Genomic DNA, 17,691 nt, shown 5'->3' on the forward strand with positions numbered 1-17,691 from the left:
AATAAAAACAATGGCTTCTCCCCCTGGACATCTTTCAATGTTCCCAGTGATTGGCGATTGAGTCCAAAGGAAAGAAACACACAAGAAAAGTTGAAGGAAGGAAGAAGGGCAAACATCATGAGAAGGGCAAACCAGCAGAATGGTTATTAGCTTTTATTCTTCACTGGGTTGAAAAACCAATGGATCATACAGGCATCAGTTCATAGAACTTAAGGAGATCTTACAGCCCAACCCGCTCCTTTTATAAATGAGGGAACTGAAGCCCTGAAAGGGAAAATGATTTGATCAAGATCACATAAGTAGTTAAGCTGCCCAGGTTCTGGCTTTGCCTTTCTATAATGCTGGTCTGGCATTCTTTCAGTCACTTAATCTTTCTTACTTTGCTGCTCCCAAGCTTAGGCCCAACTGCTTTGAGAAGCAACTGATTGGCTTCATACGCAATGCTTCCATCATCCTGCCTTACGATGTGTATGGATTTTTTCTCCAGATAGGCACCCTTCATTTTAGCTAGTTCACCATTCCACATTGCTCTGTTCTTTCCTATTTCCATTTATCTTTACTTCTCGCCACTTGGCCAAATCCTAATTTTCCCCGGGTAAAGCTCAACTTGGGTTTTCCTTTTTCCTGGAAACCTTTCCTTCAGCTTATGACCCCCAATCTCCTTCTCTACACTCCAATCATTCCTCCATCTAAATTCTCTGCTCCTCTATCATAGCCTTGTTGTTACCAACAGCTTAACTCCATCAGGCACAAATACTAGCTAATTGTTTCAAGGTTTGATACTATCTTTAGAGGGGGTTTATGAGCGTACCTCCTCTACCATTTTCTGGCTTCTCCTATCTAGGCCACATCCTGGCCCACTATAATTGGTGTTCAATGGAGCCTTAAAAGTTGGGAAGGAAGAGGAGGGGAAGACAAATGGAATATAAGGTACTGATAGATCAGGTATTGAAGACAAAGGCAGAGGATATATTTTCCACAAAATAGGACTAGAGGAAAGCCCTGGAGAAATAAGGAAAAAGAGGTAAGTGGCCGAGGCAATTTTGAGTATAACCAAGAAAGAATCGACAGTGGGAGAAGGGGATGGGAAACAAGACAGCATGATGGAAAGAATAATGAATCTGAGGTTCTAGTTCTGTTCAAGTCCTAATCCTGTTAATTACTAACTTTTAACTGTGGACGTCGACACTTTAAGAAACTGAGTTTCTGTTTACCTGATCTCTCTAAGACAAGACTAATATTTACACCTTGGTAAGTTTGCTATAGGTATAAAACTTGGGTTACCTTCAAAAGATGCTGGGAGTTCTATTTTCCCCAAGATGGAAAGAAAGCGAACAAGAAATCTGGACTGGAGGGCAGGGTTTCTTTCTACAGAGGGAGTTTTAAAGCATCTCTTAAGTCTAGCATAGTTTGCCCTATGATTACTTAAGGGAAGGAAAGAAATCATACAATAATACAGAGCAATTATACAAGGTAGAGGCAGGAAAAGGGAGGCAACATTGAGGCTGGGAGGCTTACATCCAGAAAATAAATGACTGTGATCACACTCACTTTCATCTTAACTATTCAACCAATTTTAGTCCAGCACTCATTTACTTGTGTTTCTGAAGCACTTTTTTGGGGACCATACTTGTGATTTCATTGGAGTAGGAAACTCCCAGTGAGAAAGCTCTCTTTATCAGTGTAGATGACAATCTGCCCAGCAACTACCTACCTTCTTAGAGTTATCCAGGGTGTTAAGGATTAGTTAAGTGATCTTCTTACTCAAGGTCACATAGATCAGAACTTCTTATAATTTTTCCATTCATTGTGAATGAATTTTGACCAGAGAAATTTGTACACGACCCCAAGTATATAGGTATACAAAATACAAACATTTACTGATAACAAATCATAATTTTGCAACTCCCACATTCCATTAGGAGATCCAACATGGGGTGGCAAACAGTATATATGAGAAGCAGAATTGTATCCCAGGTCTTCCTGATTCCACTGTGCTGCTCCTCCCTCTCCTTCCGTTGATTAGGTAAACAGGACAAGTATTACTCCCATTTTATACTCCCATTTTATACATTGGGAAGTTGAAACTGGAAGCTTAAATAATTTGCCCAGAGTTGTGACTGAGGCAAGATTCAAATCCAGGGCTTTTGATTCCAAGCATAATGTTCTCTAATGCCAAAGTCAGCACCTATCTACCAAACTGTAAAGTATGAATATGGTAAATGTTTCCCAAAAAACAAGACCACATCAAATTTAAAAAACCAAAATCAAAGTGAACCCTGTTTTGACCTTCCCTACATTCCTAGAAACTAGAATGAGCAGATCCTATTTTGTCCATAGGGACAGTGATCTAATTGAAGGCTCTGCCTCTGACCTAAGGATTTAGTAGCAAATAAACAGACTTTTTAAAAGCCATTATGAAGAAGTGACCTTCTGGACCTCAGAATCCTTTTCTCTGGAAGGGGGGTTATAAAGGGTCAGATCTGAGGTCAGTTACCTTCCAGTTCTAACTTTCTATAAGTCTAATGATATACCTCTGACCTCTCTACCTTATCCCAGTTTACCCATTCCCCAAGGGTGAGGAATCTTTTTCTTTTGAGAGTAACTGACAGACAAGAGGAGGGAGGAATCAGCAGGGGGCCCCATCTTTTGCTTTTTAAAAAGGAGTTACTCATTTAAAACAAAGTAAGAAATTTTATATTTATTTTTCTCAAAATCAACAAGAAAAAAATACTTTAAAATGAAAAATGTTTTAATTCTCTTGTTTCTAGGAAGAAACAGACACAGAAGAAAGAGAAAATTAAAATTTCAGTGGTTTCCAGAATCCTGACAAAACTATGATTTAACCCATATATTCACCTGTTTTTTTTTATTAAAATTTAAAATTTCCTTTCAAAGGGGCAAAAAATGGCAAATTATGGAAAATATTTGAATTTCTTCCTAATATTTGAAAACATGAGAATTTTTTCAGATGAGAGGAAACTCTTAAAATGCAGAAAACAGGAACTATTTCAGAGAACATACATCTCTTTGGGATCAGAGGATTTGAGCTGAAAGAATCCTATAGTCCAGAGAAGTCTTCAAAGTATGGTATGGGGCCATCTGGGATCCTTAAGACCCTTTCAAAAGGTCAAAACAATTTTTACAATATTGCTAAGACATTTTAATTTCTAATATGGTAAATATCTATGGATATAACCTACATAAACAAAAGCTAATGGGGAATCCTCATTCATTTTTAAAGTATCAAAGGTTCCTGAAATCAAAAAAAGTTTAAAAACTGCTGCTGAAGTCCAACTCCACATTTTACAAATGAGGGAAACTGAGACCCATAAAGGTTAAATGGGCAGAGTCAAACTCAGCTTCTAAGCCCAGCATTCTTTCTATAAACTACATTATATTTGCATGGAGTAGTCCTTTGATTTTGTGTCTCCCTACCTAACAAGTTTTCATAGCCATAGAAATCCAAGACTGGATGAAGTTAAGCTAAAGACCGATTTCTTCAGTCCAGCCTTCCACATCCAGAAAGGGTTCTAAAGCCTGCATCCCAGGGGGATTAAGTGTATATGAGAAGAGTGGATCATAGGGCTTTTCAGATGGATTCAGTATTCTGTTCTAGAAATTAAAAACGTGTGTTGTAAGACATCCTATGGTCCTGGCTGGGAAAAGGGAATTCAAGCCCAATGCTAAGGAACGTTAGCTTAGAAGATATGGAAAACAATGCTTTCCTACCAAATTTAGTCCAAATCTTCAACTCTTTCTATAGCCTTGAGTAATGGACCATTACTTGTTGTTTTCCATGGGATTCTAGTAAGGCAAACTACCAACTGACTCAGACCTCCAAAATCCTTTCACATATAAATAAATTTAGTGTGGTCTTCCAAAAGTCCTGCTTTACCATTTGAATATATTATCTCTGCTCAGGATTCTACTCTGATATCCTATTATTCTCTAGGATAAAATAGGAACCCTTCCATTCATCATTTAAAGCCCTTCAAAGCCTGGTTCCAGCCTACCTATCCAGATTATTCCTCTTCCAGGTTTCTTTGCTATTTTCTGCCTTGGTACCTTTAATGCAAACTGCCCCTCCCATCCCTGAAATCTGTACTCTTGTCTCTCCTTGCTCTGAATCTTGAACTTCAAGTCTCAACTCACTTTTTTTCCTCCTGTCTGAAATCACTGCATTTGTATTTTTTCTATGAAACTGTGTCTCTTCTTCCTCCCTCTCCCTCCTCCCTGGAGCACAAGCTCCTCGAAGCCAGGGATTGTATCAGCTTTATAACTCCAGGGCTTGGCATTTAGTACCAATCATTGCCAGGTGAAAACTTTTAGCTGGCTAAAACTAATAGCAAACATCAAGGAGGTCACATTGGCATGTAGGTACCAGTTTAGTCAACTGGCATTTATTGAGTGACTATTGTATACCAGACGCTTTTGCTAAGCAAGAAAAGCAAAGAAGGGGCAGCTAAGTGGGCACAGTGGATAGAGTACCAGCCCTGAATTCAGGAGGATCCGAGTTCAAATCTGATCTCAGACACTTAACACTTCCTAGCTGTGTGACCCTGGGCAAGTCACTTAACCCCAGCCTCAGGGAAAAAAAAAAAAAAAAAACAAAGGAGAAGGCAGTCCCCACTCTCAGGGAACCAGCAATCTAATGGACCAATTGGTGAGCAGGAGCCTTAAAAATAATGACTTGGGAAGCGGCAGCATGAAATGGAGTTTTTTCTCATCAGGAAATCCAGTGGTAGGAGTTAAGGTGGGACCTGGGAAGAAAGCAAGGAAGAGATGGGCGGCCCCAACATTCCCAGAAGTCCAGCATTAGGTGAAGCAAGCCATAATTCAGCTGATGCTAATTAACACTAATCTGTCTGCCTCATCCCTTTGGGCTCCCAGCCCATCCACACTCACAGCATCTCATCTCCTGATCCAGCTGGCAACCTTCTCTGTTCACATTAGCAGATGCCACGGGGAAACTGTTGAAGCAGCCAGACGAGGCTTGTGCTCAGATTTTCTAGCCAGCCAGAGGGCAGAGAACAAGGGGATGAGAAGGCAAGCCGTCCTCTCAAGAGCTGATCTGTGTGACCAGCTACTGACCAGTTCCCCTACCTACCAGTTTCCTTCTTTCCTATACTTCAGCCAAGGCCCTCACGTCTTGTACACATTTGACCCTAAGATTGACTAATGCAAAAAGAACACTTTATTAACAGGTAGATACAAGTATCTCTGTCTCATTCTTTAAAAGAAAAAGAGAAAAAAGTCCATTTATTTCAAAATCAAGTCCCCTGTTAGAACCCCGTTCTAGGCTATTTAACCTTTGCACCTTATTTCACCTTCTTGCTGGCTGGCTTGGTTGAAGAACCTTTGGGGCTTTTCCCAGTTTTCTTGAATACTTTAGAGGCTTCAGGTTTCTTTCCTTTGCTTCTGGGCTGATCTTTAACTGTGTCGGATTCCCTCAACACCTTAGATTGGGAGGTAGAAGACTTGATACCTACATCCAACTTGCTCTTGTTCTGAGCAGCCGTCTTTGATTCATCACTCCCCTCTTTAGTTCCCCCAGCCTTTCTGACTTTAGACATGGCAGCTGCCCCTTTGGATTTCACTTGGACGTTGGGTGATCCCTTTTGCTTTCTGGTCTTGAGGGGTGCTTCAGAGGCTACCCGGAGTTTGGTTTTCTCTGCTTTACGATCCTCTACTACTTTCTTAGGTATAATGGGAGCTTTTTTCTTGCCCTATATAAAAAGGGGGGAAAAGATAAGTTCAGTGGGGAGGAGGATTGGAAGCCAAAACAAGCATTTATTAAGCACTTACTGTGTGCCAGAACTGAGCTAAAAGCAAGAACCATGAAAGCTTAATGAGATGGGACTAGAAACAAGGTTGTTTTTTTTCTGAAGCCAATAGATTCATTTTCCTACCTTGGAACTTTGAAAAGAAGAGGAATTTAACCTTTGTTCTGGGTTGTAAAAATGTGCATTTTTGGAAATTGCACGATCAAACATTTCCTGCCTCATTTGCAGTTTAGGAATGAAGTTCCAACGTCAGGACTTAGCAGGAAACTGGATCTGTTCCAACATTCCTCACGCTCAGGCCCATTTAGATGTTACCAGACAGAGCTGTGTTTTGATGGATTTTTATTTTTTTTATTTTTGGGGAGAAAAGGGATGGGCAAAGATAGAGGGAAGAAAGGAATGGGAAGGGGATCCAAGCCCTACAGTTCAATCCAGTTTAGGTAAGCCTTTGAAAGCCAGGACTATGTTCTACTTACTTTAGTAATTTCAGCCTTTGGTTTCATGCCCCTGGCTTTAGCTCTCACCTCTTCCACATCTGTTGAAAAAATGAATAAAAAATTGAGAAGCAAAACTTTGCCTTAAGAGATATCTTTTCCCTTGTGCTTTAAAGGGACATAGGACTAACTCCTTCCCAAGTCCACTGGAGGAACGAACCAATGACTTCACTCAACTAAGAAGCTGTGGCTAGGTTGGTGTTGAGGAGGTTCAGACATGGATACCGTGCCTGAGCTAGACTAGCTGGACACTGGCAGAACTCAAAGTCAATGGGAGTCAATCGCAATCTTCCCCTTGGATAGGGAATGTTTCATTGTCTTTATATCCTAGCAACTAGTAACAGTGCCGTATACACAGTAGGCACATAATAAATGTCTGTTGATTAATCGTTGATCTCCTAAAGGAAGCCTTCCCCGAGCCTCTCCATTATTAGTACTCTGTCATATCACATGGATATTTATCTGTTTACATGAACCATATGAGTTCCTTGAAGTTAAGTCCTGCTTTTCTCTGTGGGTTCTGTGTTGCTAGGACCCAACCCAGCACTGTGCAAATAATAAACATTTGATGAATGTTTGTTGAATCAAAAGCTGAAAAGGGAAGGAATATTGGGAAGGAGGAAGGGAAAAGTATAAAACCTTTTAGCTGAAGGGAATCTTAGAGTTCCTGCATAGTTCTAAGTTCCTCATTTTAGAGTTGAGGAAACTTAAGGCACAGACAGGAAATGACTTCAGCATGGAGAGTCAGGAATAGAATGGTCTCCAGGCTCCCAGATCAGTGATTTCTCTATTATACCGTGTTGTCTCTTATTTGTAGCCGTCAAGGACGAGGGAATAAATCTAGCTCCCTCTGTCAATTATATTAGAGACTTCAATAATATACCCCTACCACCATCCATATGGTAGAGAGAGAGAAGAATGGAGGACAGAGTTGACAAGGAGGTGGGAGATGGACAGGGCAGCCATGTGTGCTCAATATTCAGTGACATGAAAAGTTTAATTGAAATGGTTTCTTCATTCTCTTATAAGAGATAGAACACTTACAATCAGCAAAGAAAGGAGAAGAAGGATGGAAGAGCCACTTATTTTGGTTTATCTTTTCTGGACTACCTCCAGTTATAGTATAACTTTTCCCCCAAAACCACTTGGGATTCTATGTGTGATTGTACCAAGTGTTATATGCAGATGAGAAGACTGGCCATCATTTTCCAATAATTTTCCTAAGGACGGCTAGAATTTTCCTGGCCTCTCTATCTATACCAACACCTTGAACCAATTGTGTTTAAGGAATGACCTATGGCAACTCATTACCATGATGGGGTTCCCGAGATCTCTTTCTTGGATTTTAATAGAATTCCAGGTTCTTTATCTTAGAATCTTATCTGTAATTGTTTTTCTTATGCTTATCTATAGAAATGTATAAATCACTTTTTAGTCCATCTATAAGCTCAAAAAATTATCTAACAATTTGTACCCATATGCTTAACTTTTTGCCACCAAATAAATATATTTTAGTGGTCCCCAAATAATTTTTTCGTTGATGGGGAGCCACCGCTATGTTTTAACTTCCCATGAGGGGACTAATAATTAAAATTGCAAGTTGGGGAAAGGAAAAATGTGGTAGCAAAATATCAATTGTTATTTGAAATGCTATTAAAACTTGGGGGCAGGACACAGGAACAGCATGGTTGTCACTAATGGTCCCAAATCAGCCTTTATGTGCCAGTTCTTCAACCTTCCAGATTAGACTACTGACACTTCCTTCTGGTCATCTATCACAAGCCTGCAGGCAAGGATCAGGAGAACTCCTCACTACGAGTTGGGGAACCTGAGCCTTGCACCCACTAAACACTTCAGATTGCCTACCTTTTTTGGCTTTAGCACCTTTCGGTTTGGAGTCCTCCTTGGCCATCCCCTCCACAGTAGCTTTCTTAGACTTCTCAGGAACCTTTGTCTTGGCTGAAGCTTTCACAGGAACTTTTTTCACTGTTGTAGGAACTTTCTTCTTGGTTGATTCCTCTGCAGGAACTATCTTCTTGGTTGCAGGAACCTTTCTCTTGGGTGAAGCTTCCCCAGATACCTTCTTCTTGGTTGCAGGAACCTTCTTCTTGGGCAAAGCTTCTTCAGACACCTTCTTCTTAGTTGCTGGAACCTTCTTCTCAAGCAAAGCTTCCTCAGACACCTTCTTCTTAGTTGCTGGGACCTTCTTCTCAGATGAAGCTTCTGCAGACTTCTTCTTGGTTGTAGGAACTTTCTTCTTGGGTGAAGCCATCGTGGACATTTTCTTCTTGGATGCAGAAACCTTATTCTTGGTCTCAGTCTCTGAAGAAACCTTTCCAGCTTCATTGGTCTTAACAACCTTCTTTTTCTTGGGTTTGACAGATGCTCTTGGCTTTTTAGTTTGAGTCACTCTGATTTTATTCTTGGTCCCTAACTGTAGAAGTAATTCAATAGGTCAGTACTAATCAGAAAAGCTTAGAAAACTCATGTACCCAACAGAATTACCTATCAAATAAAAAAACTCATTATTGTGATACGGAAAATTCAGAGCTTATAAATGCTAGAAACTAGAATTTTGGAACTGGAAGGAGAGTGTCTAGTACAATCCCTTCTCATAGAGAAGGAAGCCATAATGCAGAGAAGAACGAAGACTTGGGCATAGCTATGAAAAGTAGGAGAGCTGGGCTCCACAAAGCTGGTGACCTCTAATTCCCCTGTATCATTCTGTCTCTTTCTTGGGTTGGTTTTTGTATCTGGAGTGGCCCTGGAGGACACACAAGGGTGTTCCTCAACACAATGACTAACCTGGCAGAATAGGTCTTTGGTGTCCTTCAATTCTACCCTAACATGTACCTCCAGTCCCTGAACATGGATGATATCCAGACAGTCGAATGGCAAGAGCCCAGAATTCAGAGCAAGAAGACCTGGCTTTCAAAGCTATATCTGAATGCCCCTCAGTTGGAGAGAGTGGCTGAATAAGTTATGGTATATGAATGTTGTGGAATATTATTGTTCTATAAGAAATGATCAGAGGGATGATGTTAGAAAGGCTTGGAGAGGTTTACAGGAACTGATGCTGAGTGAAATGAGCAGGACCAGGAGATCATTGTACCCGGCAACAACGATTATACAATGATCAACAATGAGATGACTGATGCCAGTTCCAATGATCTTGTGATGAAGAGAGCCATCTATAGCCAGAGAGAGGACTGTGGGAACTGAATGTGGTTCACAACTTAGCATTTCCACTCTTTTTGTTGTTGTTTACATTTTGTTTTCTCTCATTTTTTTCCTTTTTCATCTGATTTTTCTTGTGCAGTAAGATAACTGTATAAATGTGTATGTATATATTGGATTTAACATAAAAAAAACTTTATCTGACACAATCGCTATGACCTGGGTAATTCATTCAACTTCTCTCTTCAACCCCATTCTCTGAGCTTCCATTTCCTCATCTCTTAAAAAGGGGGGTTGGGATTTAAGGGAGAAAGATACATGCTCTGACCACTGAGTTTTGAGACTAAGGAGGTAACATCTATAGAAGCACTTTATCCAGCAACAAATACTATGTGTCGGCTATTCCCTGTGTCATAGTTAGATAGCAAAAGTAATTTTATTTTCTCCTCTAACAGAGCAGGAGAATGCTACCAATATAATTTACCTAGATTTGAGCATGACATCTGAAGATAAAGTCTTATATATTACTCTAAAAAAATGGAGATAATTAGAAGGTTAGATTTGATTCAGAACTGGTGGCATGGTCCCTAGTCATGAATAACTTTATGTCAACTTAGGAGGGGCCACATGACTACCTCAGGAATTGGCACTAGCCTCGTGCTACTTGATGTTCATCAAAAATGTAGATTGAGGTATGTTATGGTCAAATGTGCAGACATCACAAAGTTGGGAGGGATCCCTGTTAGGATTCTTACGAGGTGCTAAGTCGGTTGTCTAATTTAGCATGGTACTTAACAGTTCTCTAGTTCAGAGTTCACACCTTTCATACCTTTAAAAGAGCATATAAAAGGACAAGCCCACTGGAAGCTCTAGGAGATTCAGTCAAGATTCATTCTCACTTCTACCTTTGTGCTGGCTGGAGTCATTCAGACAAGACTCTCAGGAACCAAGGAGAAAGGAGGGCCTCCAGAAAACTAGCTGAGACTCAAGTGAAGGAGATAAGAGTTTAGAAGAGACAATAAAGGATCTGGACTTTAACTCCTGGCTGCATTTGAGGTGATTATTGAAACTGAACTGAAACTAAGGCTGCCTCCAGAAGCTCCCCAAGAAACCTGCTCCCAGAGAACGATTATATTTTTAGAGAAGAGAACATTACAGATCTCAAATATGCTGGATGATAGAAGCAGCATTCTGTCCCATCTCCACCAATTCCTCCCCCCAAAAAATTTATGAGGCTGAATTGAATGAGATAAAATTTAATAAGGACAAACATAGTAGCTGGGTGGGGCAGTGGATAAAGTACTGGACCTGAAGTCGGGAAGACCATTTCCCTAAGTACAAATCTGGCATCAAACATTAGCTAGATGACCCTGAGCAAATCACTTAACCCTACTTGGTTAGTTTCTTCATCTGTAAAGTGGATTGGAGGAAGAAATGCAAACCACTCCAATGTCTTTGCCAAGAAGACCTCAGATGGGGTCACAGAGAAGAGGATGCAATTGAAACAAATAAACAATAAAATTTGACTTCATGAGTATAGAATGGAAGAGGTGTAACTAGACAATAACCTAGCTTTTAAAAGGCCATGGAAAGTTAGTGTCCTAAGTTTGATGTGAATCAATGAGATATGGTGATGGAGACCTCTAAGCCATGTTTCTTGAAGCAATAGTCTTACTGTAATCTTTCCTGATCAGGTTACATTAGGGATACTAAGTTTAGCTTTGGATGTATCATTTTCCTATTTTGGTAAAACACTGATAAACTGAAGGGCTTATCAAGGAGAGCAGACAGGATTGTAAAAGGACTCAAGTCCATGCCTTATACACATCAATTGGTGGAACTTGGAGCTTGGAGAAGACTGGGGGGCAAGGGAAGAAGATCAGGTTGTCACATAGAAGAGAAATCAAACTTATTCTTTTACCCCAGAAGGCAGAAGCTAGAGCAATACATGGAAGATTTAGGCTCCATCTCAAAAAAAATTACTTAGAGCTACCTAAAGATGAAATGGACTTTCTCGGAAAATAGCAAGTCCCCTTCAGTGGAAGCCATCAAGTAAAAGCTAGGTGCAAGTATGACATAAAGGGAATTCTTTTTGGCACGGGCTAGACCAAATGGCCTCTAAAGTCTCTTTTGCCTCACTTTCTCTAATTGTTAGCAATATTGCCAGAAAATACCAAGATATTTGTTGAAAATGGCTTATAGCATTTTCCTTCCCAGAAAAATGTTCACTGAAGATGCAAAAGTAGGAAAGTCTTTGCAATAGTTGGCTGGTGATAGAATTTCAGGTATTGAGACAGGTGGTTGGAGAAGGATTTTTAGATGGTGGGAATGGAGGGTAGAAAAAAAGAACCTGCTTGTTATCCCTCGATCAAACCATGAAGGTAGCCCCCAGTTCCTAAAGCCAGCCTCAAGGGTACCCCGTCCTCCCCTGCACTCAGTGCCACAGAGAAGAGAGAAAACTGTCTTTCACAGGAAGTTGTGTTTTGATATTGCTTGGTGTAGAATGTGTATGTCCTATAACTCCCCCTTTCCCTAGCTTTTGACTCCTGCCACAGATTACCATTCTCATTTCTATCCCATCCCAGGGGCTTGGAGGCCTTTTAAAATATTTCCAAGGATCAAAAGAAATTTTATCGCACCACAGACAATAAATATAAGGCACTCAGCAAGCCTTAAAGCATTCATACATGTCAGTTATGATTACTGCAAGAATAGCCAGCCTAGATTTCCCCAGCCGGCTCGTTTAATCTATCAGGGCCAGAGGCCACCAGATCTAGGCAAAGGAATAACTGACCAACCTTGGCAGAGATCATGCCCTCAGTGCAGGGATGCCCTTCCAGAACAACCCTGACAGATGGCCGTCTAAACTCTGTGAATGGTGCACAGATGGAAAAGGCTTACTTCAGCCCAAGAGAGAGACTCTTCTATTGATCATAGGACTCCAGATCTAGGGCTAGAAGGGACAGTAGGGGGCCAGTCCCTTCACTTTACAGATGAGGAAATTGGAGCTCAGGAAAGTTAATCGACTTGCTGAAGATCACACAAGTAGTGTCAGGGGTGATTTGAACCCTGGTCTCCTGAATTCAAGGCCAGTGCTCTTTCTCTGCTGCTCATCACCTGGTGAGTGACTCTAATTAGGTTCGTCCTGAACCCAAACCAACCTGTACATTCATATTAATCATACATCTGCCCTTTGGAATCCCAGAAAATCAGATTTAAAAATGGAAGGACCCTCTTTACACCGGGAGGAGAGAATCATGTGCCTAAGACATTCCTTGGTCTCAGTTTCTTCACCTGTCACATGGGGGAACTGGGACCCCATCCTCTGAGATCCCTCCCAGTCTATGATTTGATGACTTTGTGCCATCTTGTCTCCTCATCCAGGCACCCAGGAAACTCCTGGAGGACAGCTAAACATTTAACACCCCTCTTTTAATGCATGCTTAAAAACTGGCAGAGATGGAGGAGTAGCCCTCCAGAGGAAAGGGACAAAGCGATGAGACTGGGGGGGGGGAGGAATTTAGAGCTGCAAGGAGACGAACTGACCTTACTTTACAGAGGGGAAAACTGGGGGCTGGACAGGAGAAGGCACTTACTTTGAACCTTCCCCTAGCCCCAGTAGCCGTAGAATTCCGTGGTCTCACGAGTACCCCATTACTAACCCCCTTGGCCAGGGCTTGTTTCAGCAGATATCGGAATCTTTTCGTATTAACAGCCGGGTACATTTGGCGAATATAAAACTTGATAGCTGCCACAGAGGTGCCATGTTTGTCCCCCTTGGCCATCAGCGCTTCTGCCACCATTTGCAGCGTGGGTGGGTGACTTGGAACTTTTGGTCCCACACTGGTTTTTCCTAAGAAAGGGGAGAAAAAGAGATTGGAAAGGTGAAGAACTAACCATGCAGATCCTCTACTCAACCAGTTCCCACATCTCCCTATCACTTAAAGGATAGACTCATCAATTGCTTTTCCACACACGCTTTTAAAGACAGCCCCCCCCCCCAACCTATCTTTGAACATCCTTCACTCAGTGATCTTGACTTCTTTGCTCCTCTGGGTCAATGCATCTCCTGCCAGCCTGCATTGCTACCTTTGCATTCATCACCAATCAGTCCATAGAGAAACTAAATAAGTATTCGTTCCTTCCAGATGGCTGCCTAAAGCTTATTAAAAGCCTCCAGACAGAAACTGGGCCACTTCTACATATTTAAAGGGCAGTGAAAGATTCCTCTTCTCCAAAAGTCTCTCCTGCTAGCCCCGGGTCTAATGCTCTTACCAATGTATTACTTCACTTAGTTGTAAATTTCTGGAAGAGGAGGACAAGTTCAGATATTTCTGTTGCATACCACACAGGACTTGCCACATAGTAGGTGCCAAATAATTAAAGCCACAGAATCCAAGAATATATCGTCCCGAAGGGATTTTCATTACATAGAATGCTCCCAGTTCCCACTTCATTTAACAGATAGGGAAACTGAGTTACAAAAGAAAAATTGATTTTCCCAAATTCACATAACAAATTAGAGAGGAATACAGATTTAGGTCTGAAAGAGACTGTACCAGCCCAGAGAATAACCCTCTAGGAAATTTTATACACAACACACACACACATATATATATATATATATATATATATATATATATATATATATATATATATATATATATATATATATATATACACACACACACTCCACATACATAAATATATACACATACATATATTTGTGTCATATACACTCCCACGTATATATCATATATATACATACCCTCACATATATATCATATATACAGACCCCCACATACATACATATGTATACACCCCACACATACATATTCTATATATACACATCCCCTTACACATACATATTCTGTATATACACACATATACATATATATATATATATCACATATATATCATATACATACACCCCCACACATACATATTCTACATATATACACCACATATATACATACATGTACACATATATATTATATATCCATACATATGCATACATATATTTATTTATATACACATGCATACATGTACATACATATATTATATATACATGCATATACATATATTATATATACACATATATACACACACCACACATACATACATTTATATTATACACACACACACACATATATATATATACATACCCTCCACATACATGCATATTATATATATACACCCCACAAACACATACATATATATTTTATATATACACACCACAATACACATACATATATTCTACATGCACACATATATATATCATATAGATATATATACACATTATATATACATACCCATACACATATATACATACCACACACATATATATATCATATATATATATATATACACATATATATATACATAACCCACATCCATATATTATATACACACACCCCCATACATATACATTTTATTTATATATACATACACACATACATACACATATATATGCATGAATATATATATATATATACACACACACACACGTGTGTGTGTGTGTGTGTGTGTGTGTGTGCGCGTGTGTGTATGTAGCCAACTGGGGAGATAGGATTGGACAGGTAAGATCAGGACTTCCTCTGAAGGGAAAAACCTGGTCCAGCTAAGTTGTACGGTGCCAGTTCTGGAAGTTGTTCCTAAAAAGCTTTCCCCAGGTACTGCCATGCCAAAAAACCTTCCCCAGCATGCAGTATGAAGGGTCTCTTCAGATTTATTTCTCTTCATGGTTTCCACTGTGTAGTATCATGGAAAAGCTCAGATCATGGCTCCAATACTTCCTAAGTGACCTTGGGGAAAAAAAAAATCACTAAGCCTTTAGAGCCTCAGTTTCCTCATCTGTACCATGGGAAGAATAGCAACCCTTAGAATTTTTTGAGAGAGATTGTTTTATTCATACCAGCATCCCCAAAGTCTAGCATATACTAGTGCTTAATACTTGTTGATTCGTTGATTGACCTAGACTTTGGGGTCATGGAAGGCAGGCCATTTTAAACCTGAAACCACTTTACAATGGGATCTCATTAGCCAAGGTTGCGTTGGGCAAGAGGCCCACCCTGACATGTTTCCCAATTCTTTTTTGCTGCTTTTCAAGTGCAAATCAATCGTGGTGGGAGAGAAGGTGATAGAATCACAGGACAGATCTGAAGCTGGAAAGGACCTCAGAGACCACTGAGCCCATCCACCTCATTTTATAGAAGAGAAAACTGAGGCCCAAGGAAGTTAAATGGCCCAAAGCAGGATGTGGGCTGGATGAGTTTTCAGATACATGCCTATAGCCAAGACCACATGGCCTTTCTTCTCACTTAGGGGTTTCACCTTTGAAAGATGGTGCAGAAGGAGATTAGGGGCCTGGGGCTGGAGGGGCAGAATTATGTTCCATAGTATGGCTGAAGGCAAGTCCTGGGTTTGGGTCATAGACACTAATGTTTCAGGCACTGTGCTAAATGCCAGAAAGTTCAAAAAAGGTAAAAATACAGTTCACAATCTAATGGGAGACAGAAACAACTGTTTACAGCCCAGAGACATGCAGAGAAGATGGAAGGTAATCCCAGGGAGAAGGAGCCAACAATTGTTGAGGGGAGGGGTAAAGGAGACCTATAAAGTCTCCTGCTAGAAAATTTTGAGATTTTGAGCCGTTCTGAAGGAAGCTAGCAGGCAAAGGTGAAGAGGGAGAGCATTTCTGGCATGAGACACAGCCAGAGAAAACTCATGGAGTCGGGAAATGGAGAGTCAGGGCAAGGAAGCCCGTGTCACTGCTTGAGGAGGTACATGAAGGGGAGTCAAGAATAAGAAGCCTGAACAGATGCTGAGGGGGGAGGGGAGGGAAGAAACTGCAAGGAAGTTTGAGAGCCAAATTGTAGCTTTTATGTTGGCTCCTTCAGATCATAGGGAATTTATTGAAATAAATAAATGCTATAACTCAGGGTCATTCATAGGATAACTATTGTTACCATTAGCTATTATTGTTTTGAGGGGCAGGGATGGGGGTGGTCAGAGAGGGCAAGTGATTTTAGTCACAAAAGTCGTTAAATTCTGGAGACAGAATTTGAACTGACGTTGTCTGGACTCCAAATACAGAGGCACTAACCAGGGCCCTGAGGGGACAAAGGATTAAATCCAGAAAGGGCCAAATCAGAAAGCACCGCCCCGAGAGGAAGATGGCACTATTGGGATCCCAGGACCTGGGATGGGGGAAGGAATTGGGATAATCCACTACAATGGAGTTCACCCCAGTTTTGATGACCCAGTCTAGCTCTAGGGTCTTACAGTGGGGGGAGCAGTGGAATCCTTAGCTAAAGGGGAAGAGAGAAGGCAGGAGGGGAAAGAAAGGAAAGTGGAGAGAGAGGAAAGGGAAGGGGAGGAAATAATGTATTAAGAAGGGCAAGAAGGATGAAGTTGGACTCCAGAACCCTGGCAGCTTTCACTGCCCCAAAGAAAGAACACCGGCCATCCCTGCTGTCTCTCCCTCCTTGCCTCTCTCCACTTACCTGGTCCCCCAGACTCACTGGGAGCATCCAGAATCTGGGTAGAATCAAAATCATCTGGGGGAGAACAAATCGTATTGGAAATATAGGTGGAATTGGGAGAATTGGGAGAACTCTGATTCGGACCACCACTGTCATCAGAGGAAGACAAACGCAAAGGCTGAAGTTCATCCTCAAAAGACATCCTGAAACCCCAGCGCGTCCAGACCTTGACTCCCTCGAGCAGAGTAATAACCAATCCACCTAACCCCAAGCAGGCGCAGGAGTCCCAGCCCAGGCCTTATATAGTGGAGCCAGGCCAGGTGTTCCCACAGCTGGGGCTAATTAATCTCCTGATTCATCAGGGTTTCTGAAGAGCACTGGACTGGGTTTCTGGAGAGCAGATGAATGGCAGTCAGCAGGGTGAAGGAAGGGCCTCAGGACCATGGCCTGTGAAGGAAAGTTGGATGGTACCTGGAGAAGAGGAGATTAAGGGGAAAGAGTGAGAAGCAGGGCTAGGAGAGAAGCCTTCAAGAGCTAGCCAAGAGGCAGCCGTGCTAAATACTGGGGATGCAAAAGTTAAAAAAAAAAAAAAAAACAGCTCCTGCTATCAAAACCCCCCAAAGTCCAGGAAGGAAGCAGCATGTAAAAATTAAGTACAAACAAGATGCAGACGGATAAACTGGGGATTGCCAACAGAGGGAAGGTGCTTAGCGCTAACGGGGACCAGAAGAGGCTTCCTGTGGGGACCTG

The 17,691-nt window shown here is 41.2% G+C and overlaps 1 protein-coding gene across 2 annotated transcripts; it reads right to left on the reverse strand.

Annotated features, from left to right (window-relative positions):
• Nucleotides 1-5,179: 5,179 nt before the first annotated feature.
• Nucleotides 5,180-17,228, reverse strand: H1-8 (H1.8 linker histone). Of its 2 annotated transcripts, none has more exons than XM_074283856.1 (5): nucleotides 16,963-17,228; nucleotides 13,120-13,310; nucleotides 8,147-8,714; nucleotides 6,263-6,321; nucleotides 5,180-5,729 (listed from the first exon to the last, which is right to left on the reverse strand). In XM_074283856.1, the coding sequence occupies exons 1-5, from the start codon at nucleotides 17,141-17,143 to the stop codon at nucleotides 5,322-5,324; spliced, it is 1,407 nt and encodes a 468-aa protein (XP_074139957.1). In that variant the 5' UTR covers nucleotides 17,144-17,228; the 3' UTR covers nucleotides 5,180-5,321. The 2 variants fall into 2 exon arrangements, with proteins under 2 accessions (XP_074139957.1, XP_074139956.1); XM_074283855.1 differs by having other exon boundaries at nucleotides 13,054-13,310.
• Nucleotides 17,229-17,691: the final 463 nt, after the last annotated feature.

Source organism: Sminthopsis crassicaudata, chromosome 1 (genome assembly GCF_048593235.1).
Source record: "Sminthopsis crassicaudata isolate SCR6 chromosome 1, ASM4859323v1, whole genome shotgun sequence".
Taxonomy (NCBI): Eukaryota; Metazoa; Chordata; class Mammalia; order Dasyuromorphia; family Dasyuridae; genus Sminthopsis; species Sminthopsis crassicaudata.